This window comes from Carassius auratus, unplaced genomic scaffold (assembly GCF_003368295.1).
Source record: "Carassius auratus strain Wakin unplaced genomic scaffold, ASM336829v1 scaf_tig00031655, whole genome shotgun sequence".
In the NCBI taxonomy this organism is placed as follows: Eukaryota; Metazoa; Chordata; class Actinopteri; order Cypriniformes; family Cyprinidae; genus Carassius; species Carassius auratus.
Genome location: NW_020525940.1, coordinates 9,020 through 25,513, shown reverse-complemented (window position 1 = coordinate 25,513; position 16,494 = coordinate 9,020). Strand labels below are relative to the sequence as shown.

The 16,494-nt window shown below is 34.2% G+C and overlaps 1 protein-coding gene across 2 annotated transcripts in view; it reads right to left on the bottom strand.

The window, feature by feature from the left end:
- LOC113080575 (runt-related transcription factor 2-like) overlaps nt 1-10,103 on the bottom strand; it is a 35,758-nt gene extending 25,655 nt beyond the window's left edge. For both annotated transcript variants that reach the window (XM_026252734.1, XM_026252735.1), the window contains exons 1-3: nt 9,303-10,103; nt 7,704-7,860; nt 2,182-2,286 (exon numbers count right to left, since the gene is read on the bottom strand). In XM_026252734.1, coding sequence (XP_026108519.1) covers nt 2,182-2,286; nt 7,704-7,860; nt 9,303-9,566 — 526 coding nt within the window. In that variant the 5' untranslated portion in view covers nt 9,567-10,103. The remainder of the gene's footprint in view (nt 1-2,181; nt 2,287-7,703; nt 7,861-9,302) is intronic.
- Between the last annotated feature and the right edge of the window lie 6,391 nt (nt 10,104-16,494).

Sequence of the window (16,494 nt, the reverse complement as noted above, 5' to 3'; positions counted from 1 at the left end):
TCGTGATGAACTTTGTTTTTAAATTCCAGCAATTGCAGAGTAGTGTTGATCATTGCTTTTAAATTCCACCAATCACAGAGCAGTGTTGATCACTGCTTTTAAATTCCACCAATCAGAGAGTCGTGATGAGCTTTGTTTTTTAATTCCACCAATCACAGAGTAGTGTTGATCACTGCTTTTAAATTCCACCAATCAGGGGGTCGTGATGAGGCTTTGCTTTTAAATTCCACCAATCACAGAGTAGTGTTGATAACTGCTTTTAAATTCCACCAATCACAGAGTAGTGTTGATAACTGCTTTTAAATTCCACCAATCACAGAGTAGTGTTGATCATTGCTTTTAAATTCCACCAATCACAGAGTAGTGTTGATCACTGCTTTTAAATTCCACCAATAAGGGGGTCGTGATGATAGCTTTTAAATTTCACCATTATTTTTAATTAGATCATGTCAGTCGAAATGCTTCATGGGATTGTAGTTTTTCCCCTCCTTAAAGCTCTTAAGTTCAGAGTCTTGTACCGTTGTGTTTTCGTCAGATTTTCAAATACTATTTTGAGTCAAATCAAAGTTTGTACTGCTGTGATTCGCCTCATAGCTGGTTGGTTTAGTTCATGGCTTACAATGCTTCAACAAAGACTTTTTATAGACATGTTGCTATTGTGGTTGCTGCCGGCCCAAGTCAGTTTTATGATATTATGGTCCCTCTTTGAATTTTAATGGGATTGCAATCATTTAGAAACATATGCTAAAGCACATTTTAAGCCTGCTGTCATATCACGAAAGCTTTGAGTCATTTCACCACTTAAAGCAAACAGTTTTGCATAAAACGTAAGCGTAAGAAACATCTGCCAGTCACCGTTAACGGCCGACTTTCATTAGGTTATCCCGCCACAAAAGGTCGACTTGTGAAGAACTTTGGCCGTAATGTCAGACTGCAACAGACTTCAATGTAAACACACACTAAAGAGAGTCGAGCACGGCGTGTTCCTGGTTCCATTCTCTGCCACATGAAAGTAATTCATGACAGCTTGTGTGTATTTACTGGTCCTGGGGATCAGTGTGAAAACTGAAATTTGGCAGCGTCTTCTAACATCTTTTTTTTTCAGGTAGAAAGAGTAACTGAGAAGTTGAAGCAAACAGCACACACAATTCACAAGTCCAGGCATCAACTCAGATGAAGCGGCTTTTTCATAATTGAAGGACAACTGGAGCTTTTTGCCAGATCATGTTCCTCTGAGAGAGAAAACACTGGACTGTTTCTCTTTTCCGTGACACGTCTCTGTTCTATGTATCGGGAAAACTTTAAAGTGTTTCTTTTTTTGTCTGAGAAATGTCTCAATGGTTTCTTATAAATCTAGCTGATCGCATAATGACTCAATATTGATGCACAAAATGGATTTTGTCTGGAAATACATCCTGACCTTCTTTGTAACCCAACCATAGGATGGATTACTCCTTCAATGCATCATATACAGCACTAAGAGCATGGCTGTGTTCTCGCATACTTTTCTTAATGTGCACAGTATGTGAAATTTCTGTATGCATGGAATGAAATTTCCAATTGTTGAACGTCCCAAAATGCACGCTTTTACATCTTTATCCCAAAATGCTCGCTTTTACATCTTTATCTTGGGATCTTGGGATTTATATTTATCAGTTTTTCAAAGTGTATCTACTGTATTTCGCACTTTTTTGATACAATTAATTTATTTGAAAATTAATTTATTAAATTTATAGTCAGAAAATGCTAAATAGATGTTAGTTACTGCTAACATTGTTCGTGTTTTTTCAGCACGCAGGAAGTTGAGCGGGTTTAAAACAGCAGACAGTATGCAGTTTGCAGTGTGCTATTATTCCATTGAGAAGACAGGCAGAGCACAGGTCAGAGGTCGAGGGGTTCGTATGGGCGCACGCTCTTAAGAGCACGTTGACGGACAGACACAAGAGGCCAATACAGTAAACATTTTCACAAGTCACATTAGTGTTTGTATTTGCCTCTCGCTGAACACGGCTGCTGCTTCTCAAAGGCCGTCTTTGTGCATTGAGGCTTGCTGAATCCATTTTTAAAACAGTACCGTAACACAATCTATGCATCAGTTCATGCATCAGACCGTGCAATCATTATTCATCTGCTTTTGCGTGCGCTAGTCACATGATGTGTGATATTTGGGGTGGTACTCACTCCGCGGCTCCCGCGGTCCGTCCACTGTGACCTTTATGGCTCGGTGGTAAGTAGCCACTTGCGGTGGGTTCGTGAATACTGTGATTGTCAGCGTGAAGCTCTTTCCTGCAAAACACAAAAAGGTTCAAACCCGATTAATCCGCTGGACAATGTGTCGCATTCATCGCCACGCGTCATTTGCATTTCTCTGCTGGTGACGGTGGGATTTTAACTGCGAGGAACTCGGCCGATTGAAAAGGCCTGGGCGCAACAGACAAGAATGGAGTTAGTTTGGAAAGTGCCCCTTGATGACTATCTAATTTTTCAGTTGTTGGGCATGACAAATCAGAAATGCATTAAAAAGTCCATGTTAGAATTCATATAGCATTCATTCAAGTGGAATGAATCGTGTATGTCTCATTCAACTGTGGCTTTATAATATTATTAATAAAAATTTGTATAAAGCATATATGAAAATATATATCTTAAAGTAATATATATATATATATATATATATATATATATATATATATATATATATATGTATAAATACATTCTTTATTAGCTATTTTACCGCCAAAAAATATATATATATATATATATATATATATATATATATATATATATATATATATATATATATATATATATATATATATACAATACAATAAATTTGTATTTTTTCATGCACTGCCATTTGGGTTTCCTTCCTAAAACAATCAATAATGCACATCCACAGCAGTGAACAGTGCAGTTATTAGTCATTATTCTTTAATGTGTGAACATGTGAGGGTTGGGTGTGAAGGTGTGGTCCTGCGCTCATCTTACATGACCTTTGACTAATCAACATTTCCTTGAAATGTTTAGAAATGTGTGAACTTGTAATTCAAAAAAAAAAAAAAAAAAACTTAACTTCAACACAAAATATTGTTGTGCTAAAGAGGTGATGCTTTCTGCCAGTAGCACGCAGGAAATACTGAGATACTTCTAATGAGGCAAACTCAGCAGTAATGTGCAAAGCATGCTGTGAAGTCAGGCATGACACATTTTCAGAGCCCCGATCTGCAATAAGACAGGAAGAAGTGGGTGGAAAGGACTGACACAATACAGCCGGCAGCTACATTTGGCTTAGACTTCTTTCTGTGGATTGTGCATCAGACCAAATGGATCAAAACTGGGATTAATTGAGTAACTCTTGGAATGGGGAGAACTTCCAAACAAATATAACGTCACAAGACTATTGTTTGAGTTGTATGATTCATTAGTATTCCCTGAGATTCAGTTTTGACTCAGAAAATGCCGTTTTCCCAAATAATTAAGATTATCAAGTAGATAAACGAAGAAAGTATGTTGTAAACCCTAATCTCTAATATTAACCAATTCACCAAAATCGTACAAGCTTGCGACTAGGACCAATAACCACTCAAAAACTTTTTTACTTTTACATTTTATAGAATATGAATGAATGCATTGTCTAGAATTGCAACTTTTTTGAGTCACCTAAGATTGTTGTTAAATGTTACACAATAATTCTTGCTCAAGTAATTCGTCATTCAAACATTAATTGAATATGCAAGTCATCAAACAACATATTTTCCCAGCTAACTCAAGAATGTTTTGCTAATGTTCCCATTAAGTTGGTTCTGAATGTTCTCTGATCATTCAGAACGTCCCGTTTTTTTAAAAAAATGTTTTCAAAACACATTTTTCTTGGTGATGTGGATGTTAAAGGAACATTCCGTTTGAGCGTTTTGCAAATGTTGTGGGAATGTTACCGTCAAATGTTCTCTGAACGAAACAAGTAGTAACATTTAAAAAACCTTAGACAAACGTCCAACTAAACTGTTTTGAGAGCTCTATTAAAGACCAGGCAACTCTGAACGAACATTCTATTAACGTTACTGGAAGAATGTTTGTTCAGAACGTTAAGAGAACCTTGCCAGAACGTTCATCAAACTTCCTGTTAGCTGGGATAGAACTGAGTGTTCAAATTCAATTAAACACACTTTTATTGAATAAACAGTCATGTATTTCCCATATACATGCATTTTCTAGATCTGCCACAGTTTCTGATTTTCCAACATTCTTGTACATTTCTTACAACAAATCTGTCTAAAGTAACTAGTCTTTCTATTTAATAAAATCTTAGAGAAGAAAATGCATTTATCATATACACAAGTATTTTCTAGAACTGTAATATTTACTGACATTCCAGTTGACCTTATGCAGTAAGTCTTGCAAAATTACTCTTTCTAACATAAATAAAGCATATAATTAATTAAACAGCATATTTCAGAATAAACAGTCATGCATTTCTCATATGTTGTCTTGCAGCATTTTTTTTATTTAACTTTCATTTCTAACTTTAGAAAATAAGGTCTTACTGCAGTAATAACTCTTTTTAACTGTAACTGATCATATAATTAACCAGCATATTTTGTAGAATAAACAGTCATGCATTACTCATATGTTGTCTTGCAGCATTTTTTTTATTTTACTTTCATTTCTAACTTTAGAAAATAAATAAACTCTTTTTAACTGTAACTGAACATATAATTAACCAGCATATTTTGTAGAATAAACAGTCATGCATTTTTCATATGAAGAACTCCCAGATTTTTGGTTTCCTGAAATGCATGTTATGCACTAAGTCTGGCTAAAGTAATTACTCTTTCTATTATTAATTGAATATATAATTATTTTAAATAACATTTTGGAGAAGAAAAGGTCATGCATTTCCCATATATACTAGCATTTTATAAAATCTTAATATTTTTTTATTTAATGACATTCTGTTTAACCTTATGCAATACGTCTTACTCTTTCTAACATTAATTGAACATATAATTAATTAAGCAAAACAAATTTTATAGAATAAACAGTCATGCATTTCTTATATGCATGCTTTTTCTGGAACTCCAACATTTTTGGTTTCCTGATATTCTTGTGCATGTTATGCAATAAGTCTTGCTAAAGTAATTTGTTTTTCTTTTCTCCCACAAGAATCCGTCCATGATCCCCCAAAAGCACGTTCACAGACCCACCCAGCGAGCAAATACCATCCATGCCATCCATCCAACGGTTGCTGTCCAGCTGCTAAAAATATCCTAAACGCTGGCTCATGCAGAAGGGTTTTTCTGTTTGAAATGATTTCCTAAACAGAACGAGACAGACTGCATATGAAAGGCATAAAGTCCTGCTCAACAACAAACATCCCGCCCTGTCCTATCCGAAGCAGCATACCCAAATCTATTCATAAATAAAGGTGCAGTACTTCTGAAAACACAAAAGCGCTTCTGCATAAATCAAGTGTTTTGTCTGAGGAAACACAGTTGCTTTTAGTAACTCGAGGCGGCTTATTTTTTCTGATGTCATTTGTTTGATTGTGGTCGATTTTATTCTAATCTTCCACATCGCGCCTCGTATCGTTTTCCATATTTAATTTCCTTATGCTGCGCTATCTCCTCCCTGACTTCCTCTTCCAGATCCCGTGTCATAGATAGAAGAAACTTAAGCCTGTGAAGGTGTGGGTCTCCATGCGGGCCAAGGCTCTGTTGACTGTGACAGCTGTGTGGAGATAACACGGATGCGCACACATGCACACTGATAGCGTGTTGAGGGTGTGTGAGGACATGCATTGAAAACCACCGTCTGCACGGCCACATCCACCCTGAATGATAACCCATACACAGCAAATAAAGCCACAGACCTAAAAACTTCCAATAGACTGATTTATTGAGCGAATTATTGGCAAATTCAGATCCAAATGCCGTTTTGGTTTTTTTCTTCATAATTGTTCCAAAATCTATCAGCAGCCCTGTAAATGGATGATAAAAAAATATATTTTTCGAATATTTATTGTGCATTTAGTGTTATTCAGTTAATTATCGTGTAAAATAGTGTTTAACTGATTTAACTGTTCTTTTTATTAGCTAAAGCTCAAAACATTAGCAATATCTACAAAACAGGATAGTTGATGACCAATGTATAATAATATAATATAATATAATATATTATAATATAATATAATATAATATAATATAATATAATATAATATAATATAATATAATAGTTATGCATTATATATATATATATATATATATATATATATATATATATATATATATATATATATATATATATATATATAATGTCTATATATTTCAATAAATTATATATACTGTATACATTAAATTTTATATATTATAATGAAATATATTTATATAATTATCTCAAAATATATATCTGAATTGTTATGAAATTTTTGTATATATATAAATAAAAATAATAAAGAAGAAAAAAAAAATATATATATATATATATATATATATCGTTTTTTTAATTTCAGTCTTGCCCAATGCAGTTTAATAATTTTATATAATAATAATATATTTATAATTAATAAAATAATAATAAAATAAATAATAATAAAATAAATGAATAAAAACAATTTTACACTTTATTTACTTAATGCACTATTATTATATATTTTTATATTTTCTTTTTAGATTTTGGAATTAACACTGGCAGACCATTTCTGCTAGTAGTAATAAATCTCAAAATAACCAAAAAGCAGACAATATTGATGTTTATCACATTCTACAGTACATACTGTAAGCCCATAGAGGTGGAGCGCACTTCCCCGAACCCCTGGAGCTGTTTGAGTGTTTTGAGTCTGTAGTTTGTGGGCACCGTGCGAGGGATTCCCTGCTGCACACGTCCGTGCCGTGCCTCTCTTTAAGTGCCCGTGTGGATTATAAGGGCAAGTCTAGACCGCACGCCCGAGTATACGCAGCCTCCAGCGGCAGACAGACCGCTCCTCTGATCTCACTGTCTGTCCCGGGACGCTTCAAAGACCTGCGCGCTCAATGCCTTCTTCCGACAGGATCACAAGAGCGGGGTTTTGTCTTTGACAATAATTGCAAGCATATCAAAAGCAGCATTCATCAACACATAAGCACTCTGTGATCCCGCGTTCACGTCTTAAAGACTTTCTTGTTTTGTTTGGGTGTGTAGGGTGGATGTAAAGGAAAAGCATTAGATAGGAAATTCCAGTGAATGCAATATTTTTACACCAGTCTTGTTTTACTTTTAAGCTTCGGGAATACTTAAATGACAGTCTTTTTTGGAAAGCACCCTTTTTCTTTATTCTCAACATGGAAGCACTCAAGTTGTTGGACGCTGATGGAAAATAATAATGAATTTCTGTGATTCTCTTCCAATTCTGCAGCTCTTTCTTTTCAATACTTCTGTAAGGGAGGAATCTTGGACAGTGTCCTGCTGTGTTCATGTAAAACATGCAATGTTTAATTTGCATTAAAATAAAAAGGCTACAATAGAAGCAATGTTTTAAATTATAATGAATATATTTTATCCGACTATTTGTGGTAGACCTCGACCTTCAGTCCATTTGGCTTGTGCATGCCGAAATTTTATTTCCAACGTGTCGTTTATTGTAAACAAAGCATCTCTTTTTTATGATTTTGCCAAAGCAAATGAAGCAGCCAGTGAAGAATAAATAGAATTAAGGTGGAAGTACCAACCTCTTCCACTCCTGCCAACAAATCTCAGGTCGTTGAAACGTGCCACCTGATTCTTCATGACAGCCGAGGCGTTTCGCAGCTCTCCCGAATAGTTCTCGTCATTTCCTGCCATAACTGTCACCACCGTCCCGTCAGGAACATCTCCCAGAGCTACAACCTGAACAGAAACGGACACGCTGTGACTGTCCCGCTGTAATTCACCTTGCATTTCACTGCAGTCTGACTCTTTATTCATAGGCTGATGAAAACAGGCCCGTGATACTGATTATAAATGACTTTATGAAGCGAGACAATAAATCAGTTAAAACCTGCTAGAAACAAAAGCTAGATTGTTCTTAAATGTGACCTTTTAAATTGTGCATGTAAGACATTCCACTTAAATTGGTCAGAAACATCTGATGAGGTCAGTACAACTCAAAGAGTGATTCAGCAAAAAAAAAAAATTCTAAAGCAAATTTATTCAACAGAAAAATAAATATGATTATTTTAATATTCTAATTTTATTGAAATGTAAGCATTATCAAATTTAAAATGAATGTAAAACAACATTTAGTTGTCTAAAAATTATATAGATGCTTTTTTTAAATGCACTGTTTTATTCTGTTTTTTTCTCTTTGAAACATGGATTTTGCTACATAATGCAGCAACTAAATCCTACTTGATAAACATTTAAAAAAATGCACAAAATGAGATTTGTTGTTTTGATGTTCAGTGTGAGCAGGGGGCTGGTTCAGCTTCACAAGCTCCAATAAATGAACAAAAGTATGTTTACAGAAACAGTTCCTGTGTACACACAGTCTGTTCTTATGAAATACTCTATCTTCGGTCAAAGTATTAATAGTTGTGTGTAATTTAGGCCGTGTGATTAAACATGCATGTGTTTGTCTCTATGAATAGCTTTAAATCTCTCAGATTTCACTTCTCTCTCTCTCCAGCACTGCAGGATTCCTCATTTTAAACATCAGTTTCTCACATAAAAAAAATATATTAGCTAATAATAAAAAAATAAAAATTCGGATCTGAACATGTGAATATAATAAAAACTATTGTTAAAACTACTGTTATTAATAAAGCACATGGAAAACGTTGAAAAGAAACACTATAAATATAAATAATCTCATATATAGCCTAAGTCATTACAATCGGGAAAAAAAAGCTCAGATATTTTGGTTAAAAGTAGTTGAAAGTGATAAAAATTTGATTTGATATAAAATCTATATATAACCTTTCATGCAAACTGTCCAGAAAACATTTACAGTAAATAATCAGTAAGAAAACGTTTATTGAAACGATCGCGTTTTCTTTCCTTCTCACATTAAAGTGTGTTTTTTGTGTAATGGTGTGTGTTTTGAATGCTTTCTGGATCTGTGCCAGAGATTTGAATCTGAATGGGACCAGTGATTACCTGGTTTAAATTAACAGGCTAATTAATACAATAAATATTCGTATAGCCTACGAATGTATAAAAGTGTACTGATCTATTAAAATATTAAAGCCAGACTGAACAGAACGCAAGTTAATGCACATAGAAATAGCTAGAAATCATATATATGCTACTACATATGGTTTACATGCTTCCTAATAAACCGTCTTTCTGACCTTGAACGCCACCGGGAGAGTTTTGTTGCACCTCCAGTGGGACGGCAGCACCGAGCACAGAAAGTTGGGGCTGTCCGTCCGCACGAGTTCGGCGGGGTGGTCCGCGATGATCTCCACCATCGTCCGGTTGTCGTGCTGTCGGAGTCTCGGCAGCGCCGCGTTCTGCTCCTGCGGCGCATCGCTCATCTTCCCCGCCACCGGCTGAAGGCTGCTGGACGGCGGACTGAACCTGCGGCTGGTGCTCGGATCTACCGGGATGCGCATCACAACAATGTCAGCAAAGGTAAGGGCACTTCAAACCAGCACCAAAGTCTGAGTTCTCGATTCAAAATAGATGGGATCTAGCTACGTGAAATCCGTTCGGCGCTTTCCAGAATGCGAAAAAAGTTGGAGAAGCTCGGTTCCACTCGGGCTTTACGCGCGAGCGCTACAGGTGGATCGCGTGGAAAGAAAGGCACGGGAGCTTCTGGACGCGCTCTGGAGAAGCACCGACATAATTTACAATGCGATTTAGCTTCCTCTTCGCTGTAGCGAACGTCAAAATCCGGAATAAAACCGAGTCGCTTTGCATTACGCGCGGCGCTCGCGCGGAGAGAGTTCGATACAGCGCGCGTCTCTAAACTCTCCACCGTATAAGAAGTTCAAAAGAAAGTTAAGAGGTTTTGCACAAGTCCTTAAAACCTTTCTTTCTCCATGCAGAGTCTTTGTTAAAGGGTTAAAAGGTGATTCCGAAGGCTGTGGTTAGAGAAGAAGAAAGCCGCAGTGTTTTGTCTCGCTGTGTGGTTTGTCTTAGGAGGCAGGGACTTGGGTGAGCTCAGGTTTTTTGTGGTTTATATATATATATGCAGAAGCAGGAGGATTATTATGCTGATGAGTCTTGAGCACGTCACGTCTCCAAGCACCATTTCGTGGCATCAAAATAAATGAGCAGTTTGATGTCGGGGTTTATGTTTTTATCCTCTTACCAAAGCAATGCAGAGAGTGGATGTTACACTGAGACTATAGCCTACAGCACGGTTGTGATTTAAAGATAAAGATTCAAGTCCAGCAAGGGCATAAAAGATACATTTTAAAAACATATTAAGCAAATTATTTAACAGTTAATGAATTATTATGGCAACGGGGTGAAGAGTTTTCTTTGACTGTTACTGTTTGCTAAAAATGTGAGACATAAAGGCTCATGAAGAGACGTAAACACAACTCATTAAGCCAGACAGAAAGCAAACAAGCACAGAAGAGAAGTGACTCATTTCCTGTTTCTAAAGAAAGATAAAGAGCCCGGGCTAAAGTTAATATTATACACGACAACAACATTCATATATATGGAACTAAATTATGTTTTTTTTAACGGCCCTTTGTTCAAATTGAATATGCATATATAGCATATTTTTGGGTTCGTTATTTTTTATTTTAATAGGCTATGCAAAGAAAAAAAAAAGGAAAAATGAATAGGCTACCATACAAGGTCAGGCACTTAACACTTAAAAATAAAAACAATATCACTAGCCTATTATTAATAATAAAATACAAAATAATAAAGTCATTAATATTTTCTAGTGTTTTTTTTAATGTACTACTACGCAGTTAAACTACGTTATGTTAATATTTTTGAGGCTATTCATGTTTCATATAATTATTATTTTTTTCATATGTTTTTTAGGCGTATTAATCTGAAAAGATCTTTTGGTGGCGCTCTTTTACGTTTAAATTTGTCTTTTATTAAAACGCAGAACTACAGCAGCGAACCTTTAAAAACTCCATTACCCATAATCCCTTAGAGAGCCGTGTGACGTCAAATTAACACGCGCTGACCGGTGTGTTTACATCAGAGACAAGTACCTTGCGGTTTGAAAGAGCAAGATTGAGTAATTCATAACCTAAGGTAAAAATGTTCAGTCACTTAAACGTGTGAGGTTAAAACTCAGTTCGGGTCTTTTGTTTATTTAGGTGGAAAGGCAAGCGAAAGCGACGCTCGAAAGGTTCTGTTTGTTCGGTTCGAGTCAATGTTTATGTTTATATTTCAAAAAGTGTCCAATAAACAGTTTTACAACCATCATTATACCTTTTATAATGTTGAAACATGTTATTTAAAATACTTTAAGCTGTTTGGTTTCTCTGAAAAGAAGTTGCTAGTTTTAGTAAATAGCTTTATGACAGCTCATTACGTTATAACAGCATGCTAAGACAAAATGAGCTAGCTTTCAGCGAAAATGCTTATTAAGTATGAAAATTGATTGGGCTAAATAACTATTAGATGGAAAAATCGCAGTTTCCTATTCTAAAGTCCCGTGTGCCTGTATTAGCTGAGGTTTCATGCGTTATTCCTTCTTCACAGTCAATTCTGTGTTATGTTCTAGAAAAAAACAAGTAGGAAAAAATCACATCCCCGCTCTTGTGTCTAGCCTGACTTTCCCTCATGTGTATTGTTGGTTAAACCTTGGCTGTTTGAAAGACTGTAGGAAGAGTGATTTCAGCACTCTAGTGAAGTCTGACTCTGTGGAAACTTCACACACACACACACACACACACACACACACACACACACACACACACACTCACTCACTCACTCACTCTCTCTCTCTCTCTCTCTCTCTCTCTCTCTCTCTCTCTCTAACACACACGCACACACGCATTCACAGACACACACATACTCACACACACACACTCACACACTCACACACACACACACACAAACAGAGACAGACATTCACTCTCTCACACACACACAAACACACTAGTTCTGTCTATATATATATATATATATATATATAAATATAAATTATATCTCAATATTGTCAAGATTTTTACGATATTCAATATATATCTCAATATTTTTGCATTTGCTTTTGCATAAAAAATAAAAATAAAAATCTAGCCTAAGTGATCCCTTCCAGCTCTTTATTAAGTGAACACACATAGTGCAAAACAAGTACAGAAAGTACATTCTTTCAGCTTTTTTTAGTGCATGCAATTCACTATTTAAACTATGAAACTGGAAGAAATAACTAAACTGGGAAAGTTTTTATAAAAAATCTTTTACAAGTTTTTTAAGAACTCAAGTCTGTCAACTGTCTGTCAATGCTTTTAAGGTATTAACTAATATATATATATATATATATATATATATATATATATATATATATATATATATATATATATATATATATATATATATTAGTTAAATAAATATAAATAGTAACAGTGAAAATCCCTAATAGTAACACACACGCACACAGATGATGGAGATTTGAACGTGTGAGCCATTTCTCCTCCTTCTTCCTGTCCAAGTACTCGTCCGAGAGCCTTTAATCTACACATTTCGGTGTGAGAGAAATGGATTTCGCATGATTGCATGTCTTTTGCAGACGTGTGTGGCGAGGATGTAGGAGGGAAATAAAACATCCAATGGCTCTGAATCGCATTTGCCACTTCATTAGGGCCTCGAGAAAGACACGCTATTAAGTTACATTTCCTTCTTCGGTGACTGCGTGCGCCAGATATGTTTCTGATTTTCCCCCAGTTATGATGATGGTCTGTAAATTTATGAGACAGCTGAGTTGGGGTAATTGTAATTAATGAAAAATATAGTCGAATGTATATTGAAACAGCATGTGGCGGAAGGTTGGAGTTGGATGTCTTGGATGAAGAAGAAATAAATATGTTGGAGGTCTTTGAATGCTGATATTTGTGGGCTGTAGTAAAATTTTAGGTCGCCGAGATTCATCCACATTTACACTCTAGGACTACTGCTTTTTGGCAGAATCGCAGAAGACACAAATCTCGTGCCCGCGACTAAATGAGTGAATTAACTAGGCGTCTGTAGAAACGACAGAAAAGACGTGGAAGCTACATAAAAGTCCTGACTATTTAATTACACAGAGGAAAATGCAATAAATAGAAAGGCTCCCTTTTCTGTTCTCTCAAAGCCTTCTGCATGTTGAAGTAATCTTGATTCATTTGCCACATCTGAATTCGTTTTGCCCAGTATGGCGACCATCTGCCTTCAGCAGTCAAAGCAAAAGCTTTATCTTTCATCCAACAGAGGGGGCGAAAACAGAAGGACATTTTACGCCGCGATGTGTTTATTGAAGAAAAGAGCTCTGCTTTTTGCTTTGGTGACACTTCAGTTTCATGTCGCTCTGAGACAGAATTAAGATTTATATTGGCTCTGATTAAAGGAGAGCTTCGCTGAAAAATGACAATTCGGCCTTCGTTTATTCACCTTCATGTCCTTCCAAACCCGAATGCTGTTGTTATTCTTGTGGGACGCAGAATAAGAAATTCGGGACGTATCATGTCAAACTCCAAAATGATTAAAGGTAGTCTGTATGATTTGTGCTGTATTTTGAGTCTTCTGAAGCCTTACGACTAAACTAAACATCTTTCTGTTGCCTGGCTCTGAAATCTCACTCTCACTATTCAATCAGGAGCTTTGTTCAGATTCAAGAGCGATATGCTACAAATATTTGGTATTATTATTATTATTATTGGTAATTTATACTGAAAAGCACACACACACACACACACACACACACACACACATATATATATATAAATTATTTTATGTTACTTAATTTAATTTATACTGAAAAGCATATATATATATTTAAATTATTATTATCATTATATTATTATTTTAGATAGTAATGCCACATATTTTATAAATATTTGATATACTCTGTATTGTTGATTTTTGTTATTCATGAGTTAAATTTGTATTTTATTTTCATTAGGTATACTTAATTTATACCAAAAAAGTACAAATATTTTGTGTTACTATTATTATATTGTTTTAAATAATAATATCATATTTATAGTTTTAGATATGTTGTGTATAATGTGTAACCTGTATAACCAATTAACACTGGAAATTCACCAAATAAAATATTTAATTATATTTTTTTGTGTGAATTGAGTAATTTTTATGTGAAATTTATACAGAAATTATATCAAATTATATCAAAGTATAAATGTTTGATATTATTATGTATTTGTTTTAAATAATTGTCACATTTTATATTTTTAGATATTTTGTCTACGTGTAAACTGTAATCAGTAACTGGAAATTTATTTCAAAACATTTATTATCTTTGTTGTGAATTATGTTGTATACTCAGTTCATACCGACAAGTGTGAATATTTAATTAACCTTATTTTTAGGGCTGCACGATTATGACAAAAAGCATAATTGTGGATTATTCGCTTGAAATTGTAATTGCGTTTATTAATTACGATTATCACAATTGGAATGATGTTTATACCATTGTTTGTTGCAATTGCATGCATCATATTTTTTATATGAAAATAAGCTGAAAACACTAACTGAAAAACTTTTAGTGCTTTTCTATAGTTTTAAGCCTCAAATTGCAACTATATATCTGATTGTTTTCTTTAATTTATATATATATAAATATAGGTCTATCTGTGAATAAAGGCTTCAGTGTAATTCTGGCAGATGAACTGTTTAATGATCAGTGCACAGAAGTGTGTCAGACTTCAGCACTGATAGGGATTATGTCTCATCTACGTGAGATTTGATAGTCTGATGCTGGAGGAAGGCTGTGGTTTCTGAGTCAGCTTCAGGTTCAAACAGACCAAGGGTTTGTTCAAATAAAGCTGGTGGTCCGTGACGATTCACCTGTTGCGAGTACAAATGGAAATTTCTGCACACATTTGAATTTGACAAGCTGCATCTCTGGGATTGTGTCAGCATCCTGTTAATTAGTTTTCTTTGCATTGGAGGAAGTGTAACTGGAAACTGTGCAGATAGCTGTGTGATGAATGTTAACTGCTCGAAGATGTGCTACGATAATTCAGAATAAGTCAGATACTCATAACGAGCAAATAATAATAAACTAATATCTGAAAGATAGATATGTTGAGTCTCATAATGCAAATGTATCAGCTGATTAATCAACCAGGCTTCCAAGTTTCTGCAAACATCTTGATCTGTGCATGGAGCACAATATGGTTTTCAGATATAATTATCAAAAAAATAATGTTATTCTTTTTCTTTTTTTTTGGGTGTGAATAAGTCATATACTAAGTTCACACTGAAAATTAACACAGAGTGTAAATATTTGTATTTTTATAAATACATATATTATATTATATTATATTATTCTTAAGTAATAGAAATATCCAATATTTAAAATGTTTATTTATTTGTTTATACTTTATACAGTTTTTGTATTATTATTACAATGATTATTATATTTTGTGAATTATGAGTATAAATTGTATACTTTATTCATACTGAAAATTAACAAAAAATATTACAATATTTATTACATTTAATATTTATTTTTGTTATCATTATTATTATTAAATATATATTTGTTATTTTATATATATATATATATATATATATATATATATATATATATATATATATATATATATATATATATATATATATATTATTATATTATATTAGATTATTATTTCAATATAGTCCACATGGGAAATCTGGAATTCAAAGTTAAACATGTTATGATATAGGTTTAAGTAAAAAAAAAAAATAAAAAAAAAAAAAATATATATATATATATATATATAATAAAACAAGAATTTTAATATATAAAAATTTCTAGGCACTAATCAGTTTTAAACTAAATTTCAACAAGCTTTTTAAAAATGCATTTTGATTAACTATTACTCTATAGCCTAATCATTTTATATATTGACCCCTATATGTAAATATAATCAAACCCTTTTTTTAAGTCATTTGTGTGTTTTGTTTTTCAATTTGTAATCAATATATATTTCAGATTTAGTGCTAAAATGTTAAAATGTATGTGCTTTTAAGATCAAACGTTTGTAAACATTAGACCAAAACAGACTTTAAACAGTCCGCTGTTCTCTTTGAACTAAAAGATCATTTATCAATCATTGCTTACAGTAGTTGACCCAGCCTTGCTTTGTTCATTAAAATAGTTTAGTCTCACATGCTAAAAAAATGCAGATCTGTCTCTCTCTCCCTCTCTGAGCAGCGTTTGTCATTGATCCCGGGTTGAACGTGTCCGGATCTGAACATGTGGCGTGTTTCCCGTCCTGTCGCTGGACGCATCAGGAAGCGTTTTGTGTGTGAAGTGGCTTTCTAATTGCTCAGGCTTTGAGTGTGTGTTGTGTGTGTTTCAGATGAGCAACAGCACTGCGAGCCCAATGGCAGCCGGACGCACATCCGGAAAAG